The 18,094-nt window shown below is 38.1% G+C and overlaps 1 protein-coding gene across 1 annotated transcript; it reads left to right on the forward strand.

The window, feature by feature from the left end:
- The first annotated feature begins 528 nt into the window (after positions 1 to 528).
- On the forward strand, positions 529 to 8,210 carry sgcb (sarcoglycan, beta (dystrophin-associated glycoprotein)). Its single transcript, XM_079830568.1, has 6 exons — positions 529 to 791; positions 2,972 to 3,181; positions 4,386 to 4,571; positions 4,659 to 4,850; positions 5,007 to 5,138; positions 6,769 to 8,210. Exons 1-6 carry the CDS (start codon positions 777 to 779, stop codon positions 6,973 to 6,975), a joined length of 942 nt encoding a protein of 313 aa, XP_079686694.1. The 5' UTR covers positions 529 to 776; the 3' UTR covers positions 6,976 to 8,210.
- The last annotated feature ends 9,884 nt before the right edge of the window (positions 8,211 to 18,094 follow it).

Consider the following 18,094-nt stretch of genomic DNA (forward strand, 5'->3'; position numbering starts at 1 on the left):
TTCTGAAAATTAAAATAGTTCATACTTTTAAATATACATTGTCATTTAAAATATAATATGTTATAGTTTTCACTAAAATAGATGTTTTATTTATTAAATTAATACAACTGGGAAAATGAGGGGTTGGATTTATATAAAATAAATATAATGATAATATAAAATGCCAAATAAAACACTGCAATGTACACATAACTGATAACTTAGAAAAATAAAAAAAATACTGTTTAAATTATTAAGCAATGCTTATCTTTACTAGCTACATAATTGCAGTAAAAGTATTTTCTGAAAATGAAAAATTTATAATTTTCACTCTCAAATGTTTACTGTAGTTTTTTTTCTGTTAATATTTATGAAATTCGTAAAACTGGGAAAAGGGATGGAAAAATATTAAAAGTAAAAACAAAGCATAATAGAAAAGTTATAATAACAAGCAATACATGTTCTGTAGCGTTAACATGAACTGGGGTAAAATGCTTTATTTGTACTTTCCTTATACGGCGAGTCTGTCAGATTCACAACTGGCCCTTTATAGCGGAGGAACAAACCATCTAACAAATCAGTTCGTACTCCCTTAAAAGTAACTCATTCCTTCTTCCACATTGGTCTATATTTATGGAATGTAATTTTATTAGGATAAACATGTTTGAGGTGTATAATCCGCGTGAAGGTTTCGCTATTTGTGCGTATTGTTCGGGTAACGGTCCTCTCGCAGTGGTTTCTCCTCCTCAGGCTGCGTGAAGCTGTCAGTGCAGGCGGTCTGGAGAGGGAGGGTCAACATGGCGTCGGAGCAGGTCTGTTTTCAATGTGAATTGTAAATATATTCTCCGTTGTGATTTTTTACAAGCGATTTTCGGCGTTAAAACGAGTCATGTATAATAACTTAAAAATTCAAACGATGTCTGCTTCGATGTATGTGAATGAATAACGATAATTTGCGCGATGTGTGTCCTGACCGTTTATGGAAAAATTGACTCATTATTGCAGGTTTACGTTTGCTTCTAAGTTTGCCTTTGTTATACTAACACTTTGGAGCTTTAAAATAAACACTTTTTTCTGCCTAAATACATAAGCTCTAATTTATTACAGAGGAAAGGGGTGCGTGTCATTTATTTTTAGGCATACATGTAGACAGACGGACTCATATACTGCATTCCTGTGACAGCAACACTGCTTTCTTATTTAGCTAGCACACAGTAATAGTACGAAAGTGTTTATTGTTATATCATTCTAATAGAAGATGCTTTTGACTGAAAAATTGCTAAAATATTGCAGAAACATATGCTATTTCATAATCTTCAGTATTATTCAATCATGTAATTATTTGCATATTCCCAAATCAGTCCACACAAGTAACTATTTAGTGCACTATTTAAAATGATTCAATCTAAATAGTTCAAAAGAGAAGATTGAAATAAATATTGGCTTAAATATTACACTATATTATACAGTCAGTGGTCCCAAAAGTATTTCAGCATTTAAGACATGCATTGCGTGTCTTATGTATTGTCTTATGCATTTAAGACAATAGTAGCATTGCGTTGCATAATTATAACAAAATATAAAATAATTTGTTATATAATATATAAAGTCATGTAGTTTTCAAATTAATATAAAACGTTTTTTTTATATTTTGTGGTTCCAAAACATTAGTGAACATGTTAAAGGGTTAGTTCACCCAAAAATGAATATTCTGTCCCATAAATAGCAATTTGATTAACACTTTCAAGGTCCAGAAAGGTATTAAAGACATCGTTAAAATAGTCCATGTGACTCCAGTGGTTCAACCTTAATGTTATAAAGTGACAAGAAGCAACTTTTTGCGCGCAAAAAACAAACAAAAATAACAAATTTATTCAACGATTTCTTCACGTCTGTGTCAGTCTCCTACGCAGTTTACGTTGGTCAGCTCCTTCGTCAGCATCACATGCATGTGTCGTGGTGCTCATATGTACAGCATCGGCCAATGGTAAGCCGGCGTTCTGGCGTAGCTCTGACATAACTTGGAAGCGCTGCACTGTATTTACTAAGTCAACAGCGTAGGAGACTGACACATATATCGTTGAATAAAGTCGTTATTTTTGTTTGTTTTTTGCGCACAAAAAGTATTCTCGTCGCTTCATAACATTAAGGTTGAACCACTGGAGTCACATGGACTATTTTAACAGTTTCTTTACTACCTTTCTGGGCCTTGAAAGTGGTAATCAAATTGCTGTCTATGGAGGGGATCAGAGAGATCTCGGATTTCATCTAAAATATCTTCATTTGTGTTCTGAAGATGAACGAAGGTTTTACGGGTTTGGAACAACATGAGGGCTTATTAATGAGAGAATTTAAATTTTTTGGGTGAACTAACCCTTTAAATATAGTTAATAGGTTACATTTTATTTTAAGGTGTCATTGTTACAGTGTAATTATATATTTAAGTACTGATTAATATTTAGTAACTAGCCTACATGTACTTACTATAGGGTTGGGGTTTGGTTTAGGGTTAGTTGCATGTAATTATGCATAATTAACTGCAATAACAAAAGCTATGTAGCAAGGACACTGTAAAATAAAGTGTTACCAGTTGAACCACACCATTGACTATTCCGCTAGGACATCTGTGTGAACTTGAGGAGTTTATAAATCCACTAAAAATGAGCCTTAACAAGTTGTTTGAAAGTTATTGGAAATTGCCCAGAAAAGGGAGGTTAGATTTTTTTTAGATGCATTAGATACATTCTAAGTGTTTTTGTTCTACTATAATAAATATTACACCCAAACTCAGCACCACTGACAGCAGAAGCCTAGAAAGATCTTGTTTGCAAGCCATGCAAGTAAAGCTGAATATTGCTATATTTTGAAGGGGTTCTTGTTGGTGTGGCATATAATGGCAGACCACTTGTGGCAGTAATGAATTGTCTATTAAATGTACAGTAACATTCAATAATTGTAACATCTAGTCGTCCTTTTTCCCTTACATCCACAGGAAATCTCAAATGCACCAGTGAAGAAGTCTATGAGGGAGAAGGCTATTGAGCGCAGATCAGTTAATAAAGAGCACAACAGTAATTTTAAGGCTGGATATGTTCCAATTGAAGAGGAGCGACTCCACAAGACAGGACTGAGGGGTCGCAAGGGCATCATTGCCATTGGCATAGTCATCCTACTCTTTCTGCTTGCGCTCATTAATCTCATTGTGAGTGTGTTTTGCCTGATATGTTATCAATATGATTGGATGTATATGTAAAAATCATGGTTTCCACAAAAAGAGAACAACCGTTTTTTAACATTGATCTTAAGAAATAATAAATAACAAAATAATTATTGAGCACCAAATCATCATATTAAATTGATATCTGACTGATCATGTGACACTGAAAACTGAATAATGATGCTGAATATTCAGCTTTGTCATCACAGGGATGAACTACAGTTCAAATATATTACATTTGAAAACAGATAATATTCAACAATTGCAAATGTATCAGTTTCAAATAAATGCAGCCTCTGTGAGCATCAGAGACTTCTTTCAAAACCATTAAAGGGTTAGTTCACCCAAAAATGAAAATTCTGTCATTAATTACTTACCCTCATGTCGTTCGACACCCGTAAGACCTCCGTTCATCTTCGGAACAGAAATGAAGATATTTTAGTTGAAATCTGATGGCTCTGAAAGGCCTCCATTGGCACAATGGCACTTTACACTCTCAAGACCCTTAAAAGGTACTAAAGATGTTGTTATAAAGTCCATCTCACTACAGTGGTTCTAAAATAACTTTATGAATCGGCGAGAATAGTTTTTGTGCGCAAAAAAACCCTAAATAACGACTTACATAGTGATGACGATTTCAAAACAAGGCATCATGAAGCTTCGAAGCGTTATGAATCAGTGAGTCGAATCATGATTCGGATCGCGTGTCAAACCACCAAACTGCTGAAATTTGGCGATTCAAACCGCTGATTCGACTCGCTGATTCATAACGCTTCGAAGCTTCATGATGCCGTGTTTTGAAATCGTCATCACTATGTAAGTTGTTATTTAGGGGTTTTTTTGCGCACAAAAACTATTCTCGCCGATTCATAAAGTTATTTTAGAACCACTGTAGTGAGATGGACTTTATAACAACATCTTTAGTACCTTTTAAGGGTCTTGAGAGTGTAAAGTGCCATTGTGCCAATGGAGGCCTTTCAGAGCCATCAGATTTCAACTAAAATATCTTCATTTCTGTTCCGAAGATGAACGGAGGTCTTACGGGTGTCGAACGGCATGAGGGTAAGTAATTAATGACAGAATTTTCATTTTTGGGTGAACTAACCCATTAAAAGTCAGTTCAGTTACATCTGTACTTCACATTTGAATACAAAGACACTCACACATTGTCACTGTCTGTCTTTTATAGATAACTCTAGTGATATGGACAGTTATACGGATAGGTCCAGGAGGTTGTGAAAGTATGGAGTTTCACGAGAGCGGTCTGCTACGCTTCAAACAGAAGGCCGATATGGGTGTGGTTCACCCGCTGCACAAGAGCACAGTGGGCGGCAGGAAGGACCAGGACCTTGTCATTACTGGAAACAATAACCCAGTCAGTCGGCATAGTATCTGACTTTCTTTGGACAAATCGGATCGTATGAGAAAGTGTATTAATTAAGGGCTTTTCTGCGTTTTACAGGTGGTGTTCCAGCAGGGCAACACTAAGCTGAGCGTAGAGGAAGATAAAACGTCTATCGTCAGCGACTTGGGCATCTCCTTCACTGACCCCCGCACTCAGAAGACTTTCTTTAGCACTGATTTTGAAAACCACGAGTTCCACCTGCCCAAAGACGTCAAGGTTCTCAACGTGAAGAAAGCTTCTACTGAGCGAGTAAGCAACTGTACTCATAGTCCTGACTGAATAGAATGACCTGAATCACACTGCATACGACACAGGACAAATCTTAGAGACCATATGAGATTTATGATCGTTTTGATTAGTCACACAAAAGTTGTTTGTACAGTGACTCAGTGCCGTACTTTGCAGATCACCAGCAATGCATCATCTGACCTCACTATCAAAGGAGATGGTAAGGCCATTATTCGTGGCAACGAGGGAGTTTACATCATGGGCAAAACTGTGGAGTTCAGCATGGGTGGGGACATCGAGCTGAAAGCGGTAAGTAGTTAAAAACATTTTTGAAGTTTTTCTTTTTTAAGAAGAAAAATGTATAAAGTGCTTATACAGCAAAGGCGGCTGTGAAAATAAATCTGCATTGTTTATCCTTTTGATCTTTCAATAAAAATAAATTCTAACCTTTCATTGAATTAAAACAATTGGAAGTGGGGGGAAATCACATTATGAATTAAATGTTTTTCACTAGTTCACGTTGGCCATAATTATTGGATCCCAATTATTGCAATTTCCTTTCCCCAAGATTACAGCTCTGAGTCGTCTTCTGTAATGCCTGATGAGTTTGGAGATCAGAGATCATTCCTTCATCCAGAATCTCTCCAGATCCTTCAGATTCCCAGCTCTTCTCTTCAGTTTATCACACATTTTCTACAGTTTTCAGGTCAGGAACTGGGACGGCCATGGCAGACGCTTCATTTTGTGCTCAGTCACACGTTTTTGGATCATTGTCCTGATGGAAGATCCAACCACGGCCCATTATAAGATTTCTAGCAGAAGCGTCAGGTTTTGATTTTTTATCTGTTGGTATTTGCTAGAATCCTTGATACCATGAATCTGAACAAGATGTCCAGGACCTCCAGCAAAAAAATAGGCCCACAACATTAAAGGTCCAGCCGTGGGCATGGAGTACTTTGTGTGCACCAAACCCATCAAAAAGCTCTTTTGTTAGTTTGATCTGACCACAGAACCAGGTCCCGTCTGAAGATCCAGTCGTGTCTGACACTGAATATGCTGGAGTTTGTTTTTGGATGAGCGAGGAGGATTTTTCTGTAGATACTTTTTGATACTTGTTTTAGGCTTTCTGACCCCAAGACTGAACTAATCTCTGGGATTCTCCAGCTGTGATCTTGGAGAGTCTTTGTCCACTCAAACTCTCCTCCTCTCGTGCATTAGGACGATAGAGACACACGTCCTCTTCCAGGCAGATTCAGAACATCTGTAGTTGACTGAACTTCTGAATTATTGTCCTGATGGTGGAAACTGGGATTTTCAATGCTTTAGCTATTTTCTTACAGCCACTTTCTATTTTTTGAAGCTCAATAATCTTTTGCTGCACATCAGAACTATATTCTTTGGTTTCACTCGTTGTGATGAATGATTAAGGGAATTTGGCCTTCGTGTTTCCTCATATTTATACTCCTGTGGAACAAAGTCATGGCTGGACAATGTCATGCTCCTAAGTCACCCTGGTGTGCCAAAAAAACAAATATGAATGGGAATACACCGATATTTTACTCATAAGAATTTCTAGGGGTGCCAATAATTTACTCCAACAGGCTTTGGAGTAAAACATTTATTCTATAACCTAAAAACCGGGAAAATATTATTAGGTATAATTACAATTTAATATAACTGTTGTCTATTTTAAATTGTATTTTATTCCTGTAATGGCACAGGTGAATTTTCAGCATCATTACTCCAGTCTTCAGTGTCACATGATCCTTCAGATATCATTCTAATATGCTGATTTGGTGCTCAAGAAACATTTATTATTATTATCAATGTTGAAAACAGTTGTGCTGCTTACTGACCCCAAACTTTTGAACAGCAGTGTAATATAAATCTGAACATAAATATGAGTTGAATGAATGTTTTTTTTCTGTTTTGTGTGCAGGAAAACAGCATTATTCTAAATGGCTCAGTGATGTTCAGTCCTTCGCGTATACCAAACTCCTCTCTAGGTGGAGACTTGTACTTCAATGAGGGGTTGGAGAGGTATAAACTTTGCATGTGCGCAGACGGGACGCTGTTCAGAGTGCAGGTCAAATACTCCAACATGGGCTGCCAAACATCCGACAATCCCTGCGGAGCAGCACACTAATGAAAGAGAGACGAATACCACTGGAATACACATGCTCATCCATGTCTGCAAATGAAACATGACATTTCAGGTGAACTGCTAAAAGATACAAAGAAGATAGTGTGGCTTTTCTTATTTAGTTTGAAAAACTGGACACTAATTAGCCTATAATATTAGTGTGCAATACACAAAACGTACGCCCTCACACTCCCACCCACCAGGACAGTTTCTTCCAAATGCCCACTCAACTTTATTGGAGGTCTAAGAACACACATACATACACACATACCTCTATGATGATAATCGCTCCCTTATAACCATAAATCCGTCTCCGCACAAACAGTATCGTTTTGTTTTATGGCCGAGAGCTCCCTGTGCATTATCATTGGCTCACATCAGTGTTTTACAGTCTTTAAGCTGCCCACTTTCAGCCTTCACTGCATGTGCTTTATATATTGTATCGTCGCGGAGTAATTGAGTCCAGTGATTTTCTGAGCAGTATTATTACTCTTTTACAATCCCCTCCTGTCTTTTATAACCATCAAATGGCCACATAAAAAGAGGGATGTTGTTTGACTGATACAAATGTTAAAATAGTGTCATAAACCTTCTGTATTGTTTAGTTATACAGGGGGTGTAAAGTGGCCAATATTATTTAACAGCTAAAACGTCATTAAGATTTTTTCAGGGTTTGTTTTTATATGTTTACTTGGTCATGATTTTAGCCTTTTTCTGTTCATTTCTTTGTAACACTCTCTATCTTCACTGAAGCAGGGTCAGCACAGCCACATCTTACGTAAGTAACACTGATCCTTAAACAGTGGTTAGTGATAACATCAATTCTGGCACATATTTTCAAGGCTTGTATTATAGTGCCCTTCTCCGAGTGCCATGGACTAATGACAAATGACTTGTCTAATGACGTTCAGAGGTGTGTACCAGTCCAATATTTTTTGATAAGATAAAAACAGGAAACCTCTAGGCTATGATATATATTCGAGTTATCCAAGTGTGATATTTTGTGCAATATAACCTTCTTGGCCTGGTTTTTCTGGGTACATGTGTGGTATTTATTGTTGTTTTTGAATACAGTATTATTGTGATGTCCGAAACTAAAACTCTTCCGTGCTTAAGAGACTAATTGTCAGACGTGACTTTCTTTTCAACCCTGTAGATTTTTTTCAACATCGTCAGAAAGGAAATCACAAATATTCTGCAGTGTTTTTGTTAATAAATGCGAATGCAGCTTTTGATTGAAAAGCAATGTGTATTGTGATTGTTCCCGTTTCCGTCGTCTTAACAATTTCAATTATTAATTTCAGTCAATGATCTGGTGGCAATTAAATTCACTAAAATATCAATGCATATACATATTTATGTAAAACACCTGTTTATTCATATTCAACATTGAGTAGGAAATCTTTTTATCATATTTGATTTTATTTTATTATGTTCTGAAAATGCTTGGGAGGGAACAAACCGGAGTAAGACATTAACTCGGGCAAGTGAGTGATTGCAGAACGATTGTTCTGTGTGTTTCTGGTGCCATAATGCTATTCAGACTTTGATCTCAGGGAAGTTGGAGTTAAAGTCAAAGAATTTCTCAGTCAAGTCTCAGTGTTTTGTTGGTAATTATCCGTCTACAGCCATAAGATCGCCTGAGCCGAGTGGAGCATTGCTACCCTAAAAAAGGTTAGTGTTAAACAAACCTATTACACAATTATTCAAACAGTGCATCTGTGATTTGTGTACTTTAGTTTTCACTTAAGCTTAGGCAAGTAAATGATTGGTTTTTAATAATTTAGATTTGAACTGTATGTGTGTGTACGTACATATGATTGATTTTATTGATGTGGTGCAGTTCATGGGAGAATTATTTCTGCTTCCATCCTATATCTTTCTTTTTTTTTGTCTCTATATTATACCATACAAATGTCAGTATGCCATATCCTGTCATAATTTCAAATCCATCACTTGTTGTTTATGTTTCAGGGCTGACTATAATGTCAGCGTACAGCTCGGTGCTTGGTGTGGCAGTGCTGCTCCTCCACCTCTGGGGGACACACTCCTTCCCCACCTCTGCCTGTCCTGTTCCCTGCCTGTGTCAGCGAGGTCCTCTCCTGAACTGCTCTTCTTTAGGCCTGACTACGACTCCCACACACATCCCGGAAAATGTGGTTTCCTTGAACCTATCCAATAATGCCCTGCGTTCACTGGCTCCTCTCAGTTTTGGTCATGTGAAATTGATGGGACTTCTGCACCTTTGGGTGGGAAGTAATGCTCTGGAGAGCCTGTCTTTGATTTTGGAGAAAGACCGATCAGCCACTTGGACCCTGTCAAGTAGAGAACAGGAATGCACATCCTGGGCATCTGAGCTTCAGTTGCTATCTGCAGAAAGAAACCAGCTTAAACATCTACCAAAGGGTACGTGCAAGCAGCGGGAGTATGTATGTGATAATTTATGCAACACTCATACTGTAAAAAAAAGCATCTCTGACCTTCATTGTCCTGTAAAACATATTCAAATTATAAAGGAAATCAAGGCAAATTAATAAGTCGCATTACTATGTTGATATTCCCATCCTTAGTGTTAATTCATGTGATGGATGAAAAAACTGAAATAAATTCTTAAATGAATCATGCCATTTAAATCCTAGCTGTTAAAGGGTTAGTTCACCCAAAACGTAAATTCTGTCATTAATTACTCGCCCTCATGTTGTTCCAAATCCATAAGACCTTCGTTCATAGGTTTCTAAACTACCCATAGGCAGCAACGTCATTGCAACTTTCAAGGCCCTGAAAGGTTGCAAAGACATCATTAAAATAGTCCATGTGAATACAGTGATTCACCTTAATGTTATGAAGCGACAAGAATACTTTTTGTGCGCAAAAAAAACAAACAAAAATAACGACTACCTTTCTGGGCCTTGAGAATTGCAATGATGTTGCTGGATAGTTCAGAAAGATGATCGAAGGTCTTACGGGTTTGGAACGGCATGAGGGTGTCATTTCTGGGTGAACTAACCCTTTAACAAATAACCCTTTTTAATTATTTTTGAGATCTACTACAAACATTGAAATCAATTCAAAAATAATTGAATCTCTGTATTATATAATTTGTGACGTTCGTAAACCCCACACACACACTGTTGTTTTACGCCCTGGAGTAAATGACTGAATCATCAGTGGAACTTTGATCTGTTGCGATTACACACTCTTCTGACCTATTATATTCCACTTAAACCAGTCCACCCTCAGGATGAAGTGTAAATAAATCACCTGTCATTTAGTCACAAGGGTTGGGCGCTGACATTCCAGTGCCTCACAACGGGCTATAAAAGGGTAATAATGGTCTAAACACATTCCAGAGAATGAACTTTATTAAGGCCTTGTATTTTGACCAACCTTCACATAAACGCTAACATGGTGTTCTAGTCTGTCCAAAGGTGTCTTAAAGCCTTTGCGTACTTAGACTATATACTACAAAATGGCACAGCATGAGTAGTGTACTCACAAAGAAACGTGCACTTCAAATACATGGATACAAAGTATGTATGCACTCAAATGTCGCAGCTTTCATTACGTAGGGGCTATCAGACACAGATGCTGGATGGCAAAATAATCTTATAAAATTGACAAACTAGGCGGTAGAGTATATAGTCAGTGGCGGAGCCAGAGGGGTGTCCAGGGTGGCAAAATTTAGATCGCTACTTCCATTTCACATCCTATTGAAAGAAGCATGTAGCCTATTTTGATGGCCACATTTTTCATGTATTAACATTGAATATTAAGAGAATATTAACTTTAGTTCCCAAACAGATGATTAATAGGCCTAATAAAAGGGGTCGCGCATAAGCACAGAGTTGTTCACAATCCTGCACCGCCATTCATAGTTTTCTATTACGACACAATTAGTCTTAAAACGTTGTTAATGTATAATGACTTCACCCTAGCCCACCTTTTTTTTAAAAGTATTTTTCTTTCTGTGTAAATTCTGTGTTTATGGAAAGATATTATATAGTTTGTGTTTTTTTGTTTCTGTTTGTGCAGTTTTTACAGCAAAACACATCGATGCCACTTTTTTCATTCTTGAAGTGAACCTTTTTGCCTGTATGCTGATTAAATTTAACTGTTTTGCATTGCATTTGCATTGAACGCGACGTGTCTGGTGCGCGGCCTATGGAGCTTCATCAATAGCGCGAAAACAGAGAACACGTCTTGCGCTTGAACGGATAAATACGCTTAAAAGTACGCCAAAAATATAGTGAGTATCATAGTAAACAGTCGGCTGTGTCTTAACCGAATTTAAGCAGTTGACATGTGAAATCGAATACTTGTAGTTTTTGCTGTGGAATATCCGTTGGAATCAAGAATTAATAAGGTTGCTTATTTATTATAATGCAGTGTTGCATCGGTCAAAACAATGAAAACAAATAAGTATTAGCCTACACATGATATTCATTCACTGTCTATGGACCCCCTAAAGCAGCCTTGGCCACCCCATGTATAAAAGTCTAATTCCGCCACTGTATATAGTGTGTGGTATATAATTTGGAACACAGCTGTAATTTGCTACATCCTACCTCGTACATTTAATCAATCTTCTTTTTCGATTTGGATTGCATTTTGTTAAAATGTCTGAAGCATAGGACATTTAACTGGGGGTCTTCGAGAATGTTCATATTAAATTTGGGGACCAGAAAGCCAATTCAAACACATTTTGAATGTTCAATTTTGTATCCATTGCTATTCTAAGGGAAGCTATGTTACCTAAATATTTATTTTCATTTGATATCGGAAATGCTGTTCCAGGATGTGATTGTCAGTGTTGATATCCACTACAGCAATTTAAGCAGGATATTAATGTTTCTGTGTCTACTTCGAAGCTTATCTTTTGTTTAAATCTATATGGATTTGTTAACAAAGGCCAAGAATCAGGTTTTAAATTGTGGTCTTAGCCAAAGTCCCTTTCAAGGAAAGTCTGTTCACTCGGGGGCCATATTTGCAACGTTTCCAGGCATCCAAGACCAAGTCCTATCTATTTGAATGGGGTCATGGAATCTCAAAAAACGCTTCCCGAACTCACAATTAAATAACGTATGAAATGACATATTTCATATTTCAAAAGCAACAAAATCTGACATGAACTGTCCCATAAATGTTGTTTCTTATGTTCAAATAGTGTTTAAAAAGCTTATTTTTCAGGCTAGACGAGCCAATGCGCATGTGCAGTCCTAAGCTCGAGTCTCGGGTTTCTATGGGAACCGGAGTTTCTAACGGCAGCTGCAGTGATGCAATGACTATTCCGCCATATTGCACGTTGCAGTTTCTCCCTTTCATAAGTAATAGGAGTGAACCATCTTTCTATGCCTATAGTCCTTTGTCTTAGCCTTAGCAGATGCCAATCCGGGCAGCCTGTAAGCACTGTGAATTAGATGGTAGTGCCTCAATGTTTTTCAGCTCTTTGTGATTCATGGCACAGCCTCAATGTTTCTGTCTGATAAACTCCTGTCCAGCAGACCCTCGCTTCAGCTCAGTAGTCAACACGGCTCTTAAAATAGGCATCTCTCTTCTCTGACAGACATACCTAAACCCTTGTAAGCCTTCCACTCTGAATTAACTTATTTCTTGATGTGTTTAAGAACATTTGGGATGTACTTGTTTCACATAATGTATATCTAAATAAATTTAAAGAGCTTTAGGTATAAATATTAAAGGAACACGCCGACTTTTTGGGACTTAAGCTTATTCACTGTATCCCCCAGAGTTAGATAAGTTCATACATACCATTCTCATCTCCGTGCCATAACTCTGTCTGACGCACCCACTGCTAGCCTAGCTTAGCACAAAGACTGGAGGTAAATGGCTCCAGCTAGCCTACTGCTCAATTAGTGACAAAATAACACCAACATTTTCCTATTTACATGTTGTGATGTGTATAGTTACATCGTGTACTAAGACCGACGGAAAATGAAAAGTTGCAATTTTCTAGACTGATATGTCTAGGAACTATACTCTCATTCCTGCGACACATCACAACATGTAAATAGGAAAATGTTGGCGTTATTTTGTCACTTATTGATATATTTGTCACTGGAGCCATTTACCTCCAGTCTTTGGGCTAAGCTAGGCTAGTGGTGGGTGCGTCAGACAGAGTTAAGGCACGCACAGAGATGAGAATGGTATGTATGGACTTAATCTAACTCTGGGGGATATGGTGAATAAGCTAAAGTCCCAAAAAGTCGGCGTGTTCCTTTAAGACCAAAAAATAGCCACAAAGATGCAAATGCTATAAGCTAATACTTAGCATACTATTACCAACAACGTCCTGAAGGTATCCAAGAAGTGTTGAGAGCCTCAACTAGAACAAGTGGTAATTCACGTAGTGCTCACGTGGTGTTGTTATGGCCACAGATATTGGCACAAACAGCAGGTGTTTGTGGGCTGAAACATTTTTTTTTTTTTAACTATTACAACATTTGGCTTTTATGACTCAAAACAACTGAAAAATGTCAGACTTTGCAATATAATTCGGAAAAAAATGCCCCTCTGTACCTCAAAGAACACTGATATTTAACTAGAAAGTTTATCAGTGCATGGTTGTTAATCATTGCCTTTTTGCTCTTATAAATATACATTTCTCCTCCAGGGCTGGGCTGCATGAAGTCTCTGCAGATTCTTCAGCTGTCTTATAACCAGATATCCAACATAGGTCTTAACGACCTGGACAACTGCAGTTATCTGAAAGAGCTACATCTCCAGCACAACAGCATCACAAGCATTCACCCAAATGCTTTTAAAGACCTAAAACAGCTGCAGGTAACATCTCAAATATTTAGCTTATTTGTGTTATATTTTAATTATAGTCAGATGTTTTTTTGTTTTGTTTTTTAATCATCATTAGAGTGACTTTACATGTTTGGAAGTGTGCTCCCCCAGTAACTCTTAGTTAATACATAAATCAAAACTTGGGAAACATTTTCATTGTCTCACTGATTCCATCCAGGTCCTTGATCTGAGCTATAACCTGCTGGTCACCATTCCCATCCCTGCCTACCAGTTCCTGCGGAGCCTGAATGCCTTGGTCGACGTCTCCTTCAACAGATGGAAGTGTGACTGCAACTTGCAGACCTTGAGAAGATGGATAAGCTTTGACAATGAAATGGGTGATGTTTCCTGGCAAGTGGTGTGTGCCTCTCCACCATATCATGCTGGAAAAGATCTGCTTCACCTGAAGGACTCCGAGCTCACTTGTCCAACACATGAATTCAGCACATCTGGTCGCTATCATGATATGATTGTCTACGAGGGGTCGAAGATGTCAATTCCTTGCAGCAATGACAGTAAAGGTGCTACTTCTGTATCTTAAATGTTAAAAATAAATGTATTTTATTCATAATTAAAAAAAAAAAAAATTGCAGTTATTTATGTAACTCCTAAAACCTGCATGTAAACAATGTAAATGCTAATGTACATTTAGTGATACATTCCCTTTTATATTTATTCTAGATATCATGCAGGTTTACTGGTGGACTCCACAGGGCCAAGTCACAAATAACCATCCAGAACTTTTAATTGAGGACATCACAGAGCAGCATGCAGGACTTTATGTATGCATTTCAGGTGTCCGAGGGGAGCACATATCAGTATTTGATCTACATGTCTACAAAAAAGGCAGTGGCTCAAGAGCACGTAGGGAAGCAGCAATTATCTTGGATGAGCAAGGAAATTTGAACTTGCCAAGAAATGATCCAGTTGTACGACAAGGGACAAAGACTCAGTCAGAATTTGTTCTTGCTGTCTGCCTGTCTGTCATCATTACATTCATTTTAGCCTTTATCCTTGGCGTTTTTATGAGACCACTGTTAGACAAGTTATGGAGGAGAATACGATCCAAGAGACAATCTTCACCACCACCACCAACAACAACAACAACAATCTCCTCCACTGGACCCCAGCCATATGTGAATGAGGGGTACTGTGATGTAGAAAACCAAGAACAAGAAGTAAGAGTGGGTTCAAGAGTTACATTTGGTGGAATCACAGTTGAAGATCAAGTGCCTTACTATGTCACTGTAGAGGCTGACCAAGCAGATGGCTCCTCAGAGAGCAACACAGAAGCTTATGCTCTTTATGAGACAATTGAAAAAAAGAAATCCTCAATAACTAGTGGGAAACAGCAAGCCCTTGAAGTGGAGAAACATAGAGGAAGAGCAGACAGCAGTAGTAGCAGCTCACTTCAGGAAGGTGAAGTAATTGCGGTAGTCATAAATGGTAAGAAACTGCCACCCAGATCAACCGAAAACATGCCAAAATCCATGGAATTTGAGCAAATTCCAGATGCAAATGAGATCCCCCAGTTAAAAAGAAGGGGCGGTTCTTCAGCATCATCTCAATCAAGTCAGGAAGGTAACTTCTCAAGAGAATTAAGGGAATCAAGTGTGGACCCTCCTCCTGTCACTATACCTGCAAACAAAAATACAGAACAGAATATTGATGATTTGGACCCAGAGTTGTGGAATGACAGTGGAGAGAGCTTTTCTTTCACTGAAGGCTCTGAAAGGTCAAGTATTCGGGATCTCTCCAACTCAGCTTTAGGAAACCCATTGAAGGATGATGACACATGGAGGCAAGGCAAAGTACAATCACCTTCAGACAAAAAAATAGATTCAGATGATTTTGACAGAACATTTGCTAAAGAAGTTCTTGTTGATGATGTAAAGCAGGTTGATCTCTCTGATATTACAAGCCTCTCTAACTCAAGTGACAGTGGTGAAAGTGTAGGTGGACCAAACAATTATATTGTAAACAGAGTGTTAGAAGAATCAGACATCCTGGATGAATCAGACACAGAGAATGGTGCAAACTTGGTCACTTTAAACAGATTCGACACTTTTGAAGATGTCCCTTTCAATGAAAGAATGCCTAGTGCTGGCATTCTAATAAGACAAGAGACAATCACTTTGGAGCCTTCGGACATACATTTGACTTTTACACACGGAAACAGTATTGATGAGGATATGCTTATGGATGATTCCCAGGGGAATATGTATGTGAACGTATCAAAGAAATTTGCGATATGTGCAGATGTGGGTCTTGATACAGTGCCAAAGGTTAAGAGGTATGTTGAATTTAAACAGTCCAAACCTCATTTTGGACATCCAACTCTGCCAACATTATCAGAGATGGAGATCAAATCTGAAGCTAACATTGATGCATCCTCTGGAGAAAACAGATGCTTAAGTCACATAAAGGTGTCTCCTGAAACAATTCAAAAAGTGAAGCGATACATTCACTTCAAACATCCTGAACCCCATTCCCCAACTCTGCCAACATCACCTTCCATAACCAAAAAAGATGCTATGCTGGAAGATAAAATTTACAGTTCATCCTCAGAAGATGATACTCAACTGACAACTAAGGATGACAATTTCTTCAGGACAATAGGTGTATCTTCTGAGGAAGTTTCAAAAGTAAAAAGATACATTTCATTTAAACAGTTCGACTCTTCTTCCCCAACACTGTCAATATCCAGACCTTCAACTAATATTGAGACCACAACTGAGGCAATAAAATCTACGCAGCCCAGCACCTCACCAAAAGATTCAAGTGAAAAACATGAAAAATACATGTTTGTTAAGCAGCATGAACAACCTTCCTCATCTCTGCCATCATCACCTACCTCAAGCAGGAAAGGTTTATCAGGAAAAAAGACTAAATACAAAAAACGAAATGATCAATCATTCTATGGGAGCCATGAGAGCCTTCCACTATACCATGTCCATCCTGTCTATAGATCAAGTATAAACAGACTGAATAGAGGCTATGATACTGATAGATCACTTTCCAGTGAAGATGAAGATCAATTTATGGAGTACCCAAGGAAATTAGAGATTACAATATCACCTGAGATGAACACAGGATCCATCAAACCAGATAAAAATACAGACAAAGTCCTCAACATTGGCTTTGACAACTCCTCTAGCAGCACAGATGTATTTGAGAAGAAACATTCTAAAGGTCTAATGAGACTAAGAGCATTAAGTGCACGACTGTTCAACAGACATGAAAATGAAACGGATGAGAGCAGGTCAGCAACTGGTTTGGATGTTGGAAGAACCAGCAGCGTCTCTATTAAAAAGCAGCCAAAGTTAACTAAGGAACAAACCACTAATGCAGACAGTCTTTTCGGAAGGAGTTTATCCCTTGATCACTTACCAAAAGTGAAGAGATACCTTCAGTTCTCACACTCTGATTCCTTTCATCAAGTCCAATTACCATCACCACCACCAACCACTGGGGTAGTCACACCTGAATTTATAGAGACAACTGAGTCCAGGAGGTCCAGTTTCTCATCTGAGGATGATGTCAAACAAGCCATTGAAGACAAAAAATTTGTTGGACAAGTTGATGCATCTTATGAAGGACTTCCAAAAGTAAAAAGATACATTCAATTCTCACACACTGAACCTTACTCAACAACACTGCCCTTGAACAAAGAAAGTATCTCAACTGAACTTGTGGCACAACCTGAACCAAGGAGGCCAAGTACATCATCTGAAGATGATATACAACCTACATCTAATGAAGATAGTTTCTTCAGGAAAATAGGCGTATCTCTCGATACAGTGCCACGTGTTAAGAGATGCATTCAATTCAGTCAGCCTAAACCTTATTCTCCAACTCTAACATCCTTACCTGTTTCAACCAAGAGACCTGTGGTGGCAGCGGAGACAAGTTCAAGCACATCTGACAAGTCAGATGACAAATCTAATGCTACAGGAACATTTTTGTTGGGCCAACTAGGCCTTAATGCAGTACCAAAAGTTAAGCGGTATGTTCAATTTACACAGTCCAAACCTCATTCTCCAACTCTGTCATCAGTTTCATCCTCCTCTACATCCTCCTCTACAAAGGTTACACCTTCTTCTGAGGATGATGTCAAACTAACTGCAAAGGAAGGCAATGTCTTTGGACAAACAGGAGCATATCTTGATCGAGTGCCAAGGGTTAAGAGATACATTCAATTCACACATCCTGAAAGTCAATCTCCTGTGCAGACAACAGCTGGTCTTTTATCTGAAAGAGTCAACGTATCTGTGGTAGCTAAAGAAACAAGGAGATGGAGCACTTCATCTGA

This window comes from Gobio gobio (genome assembly GCF_949357685.1).
Source record: "Gobio gobio genome assembly, chromosome: 12".
Classification (NCBI taxonomy): Eukaryota; Metazoa; Chordata; class Actinopteri; order Cypriniformes; family Gobionidae; genus Gobio; species Gobio gobio.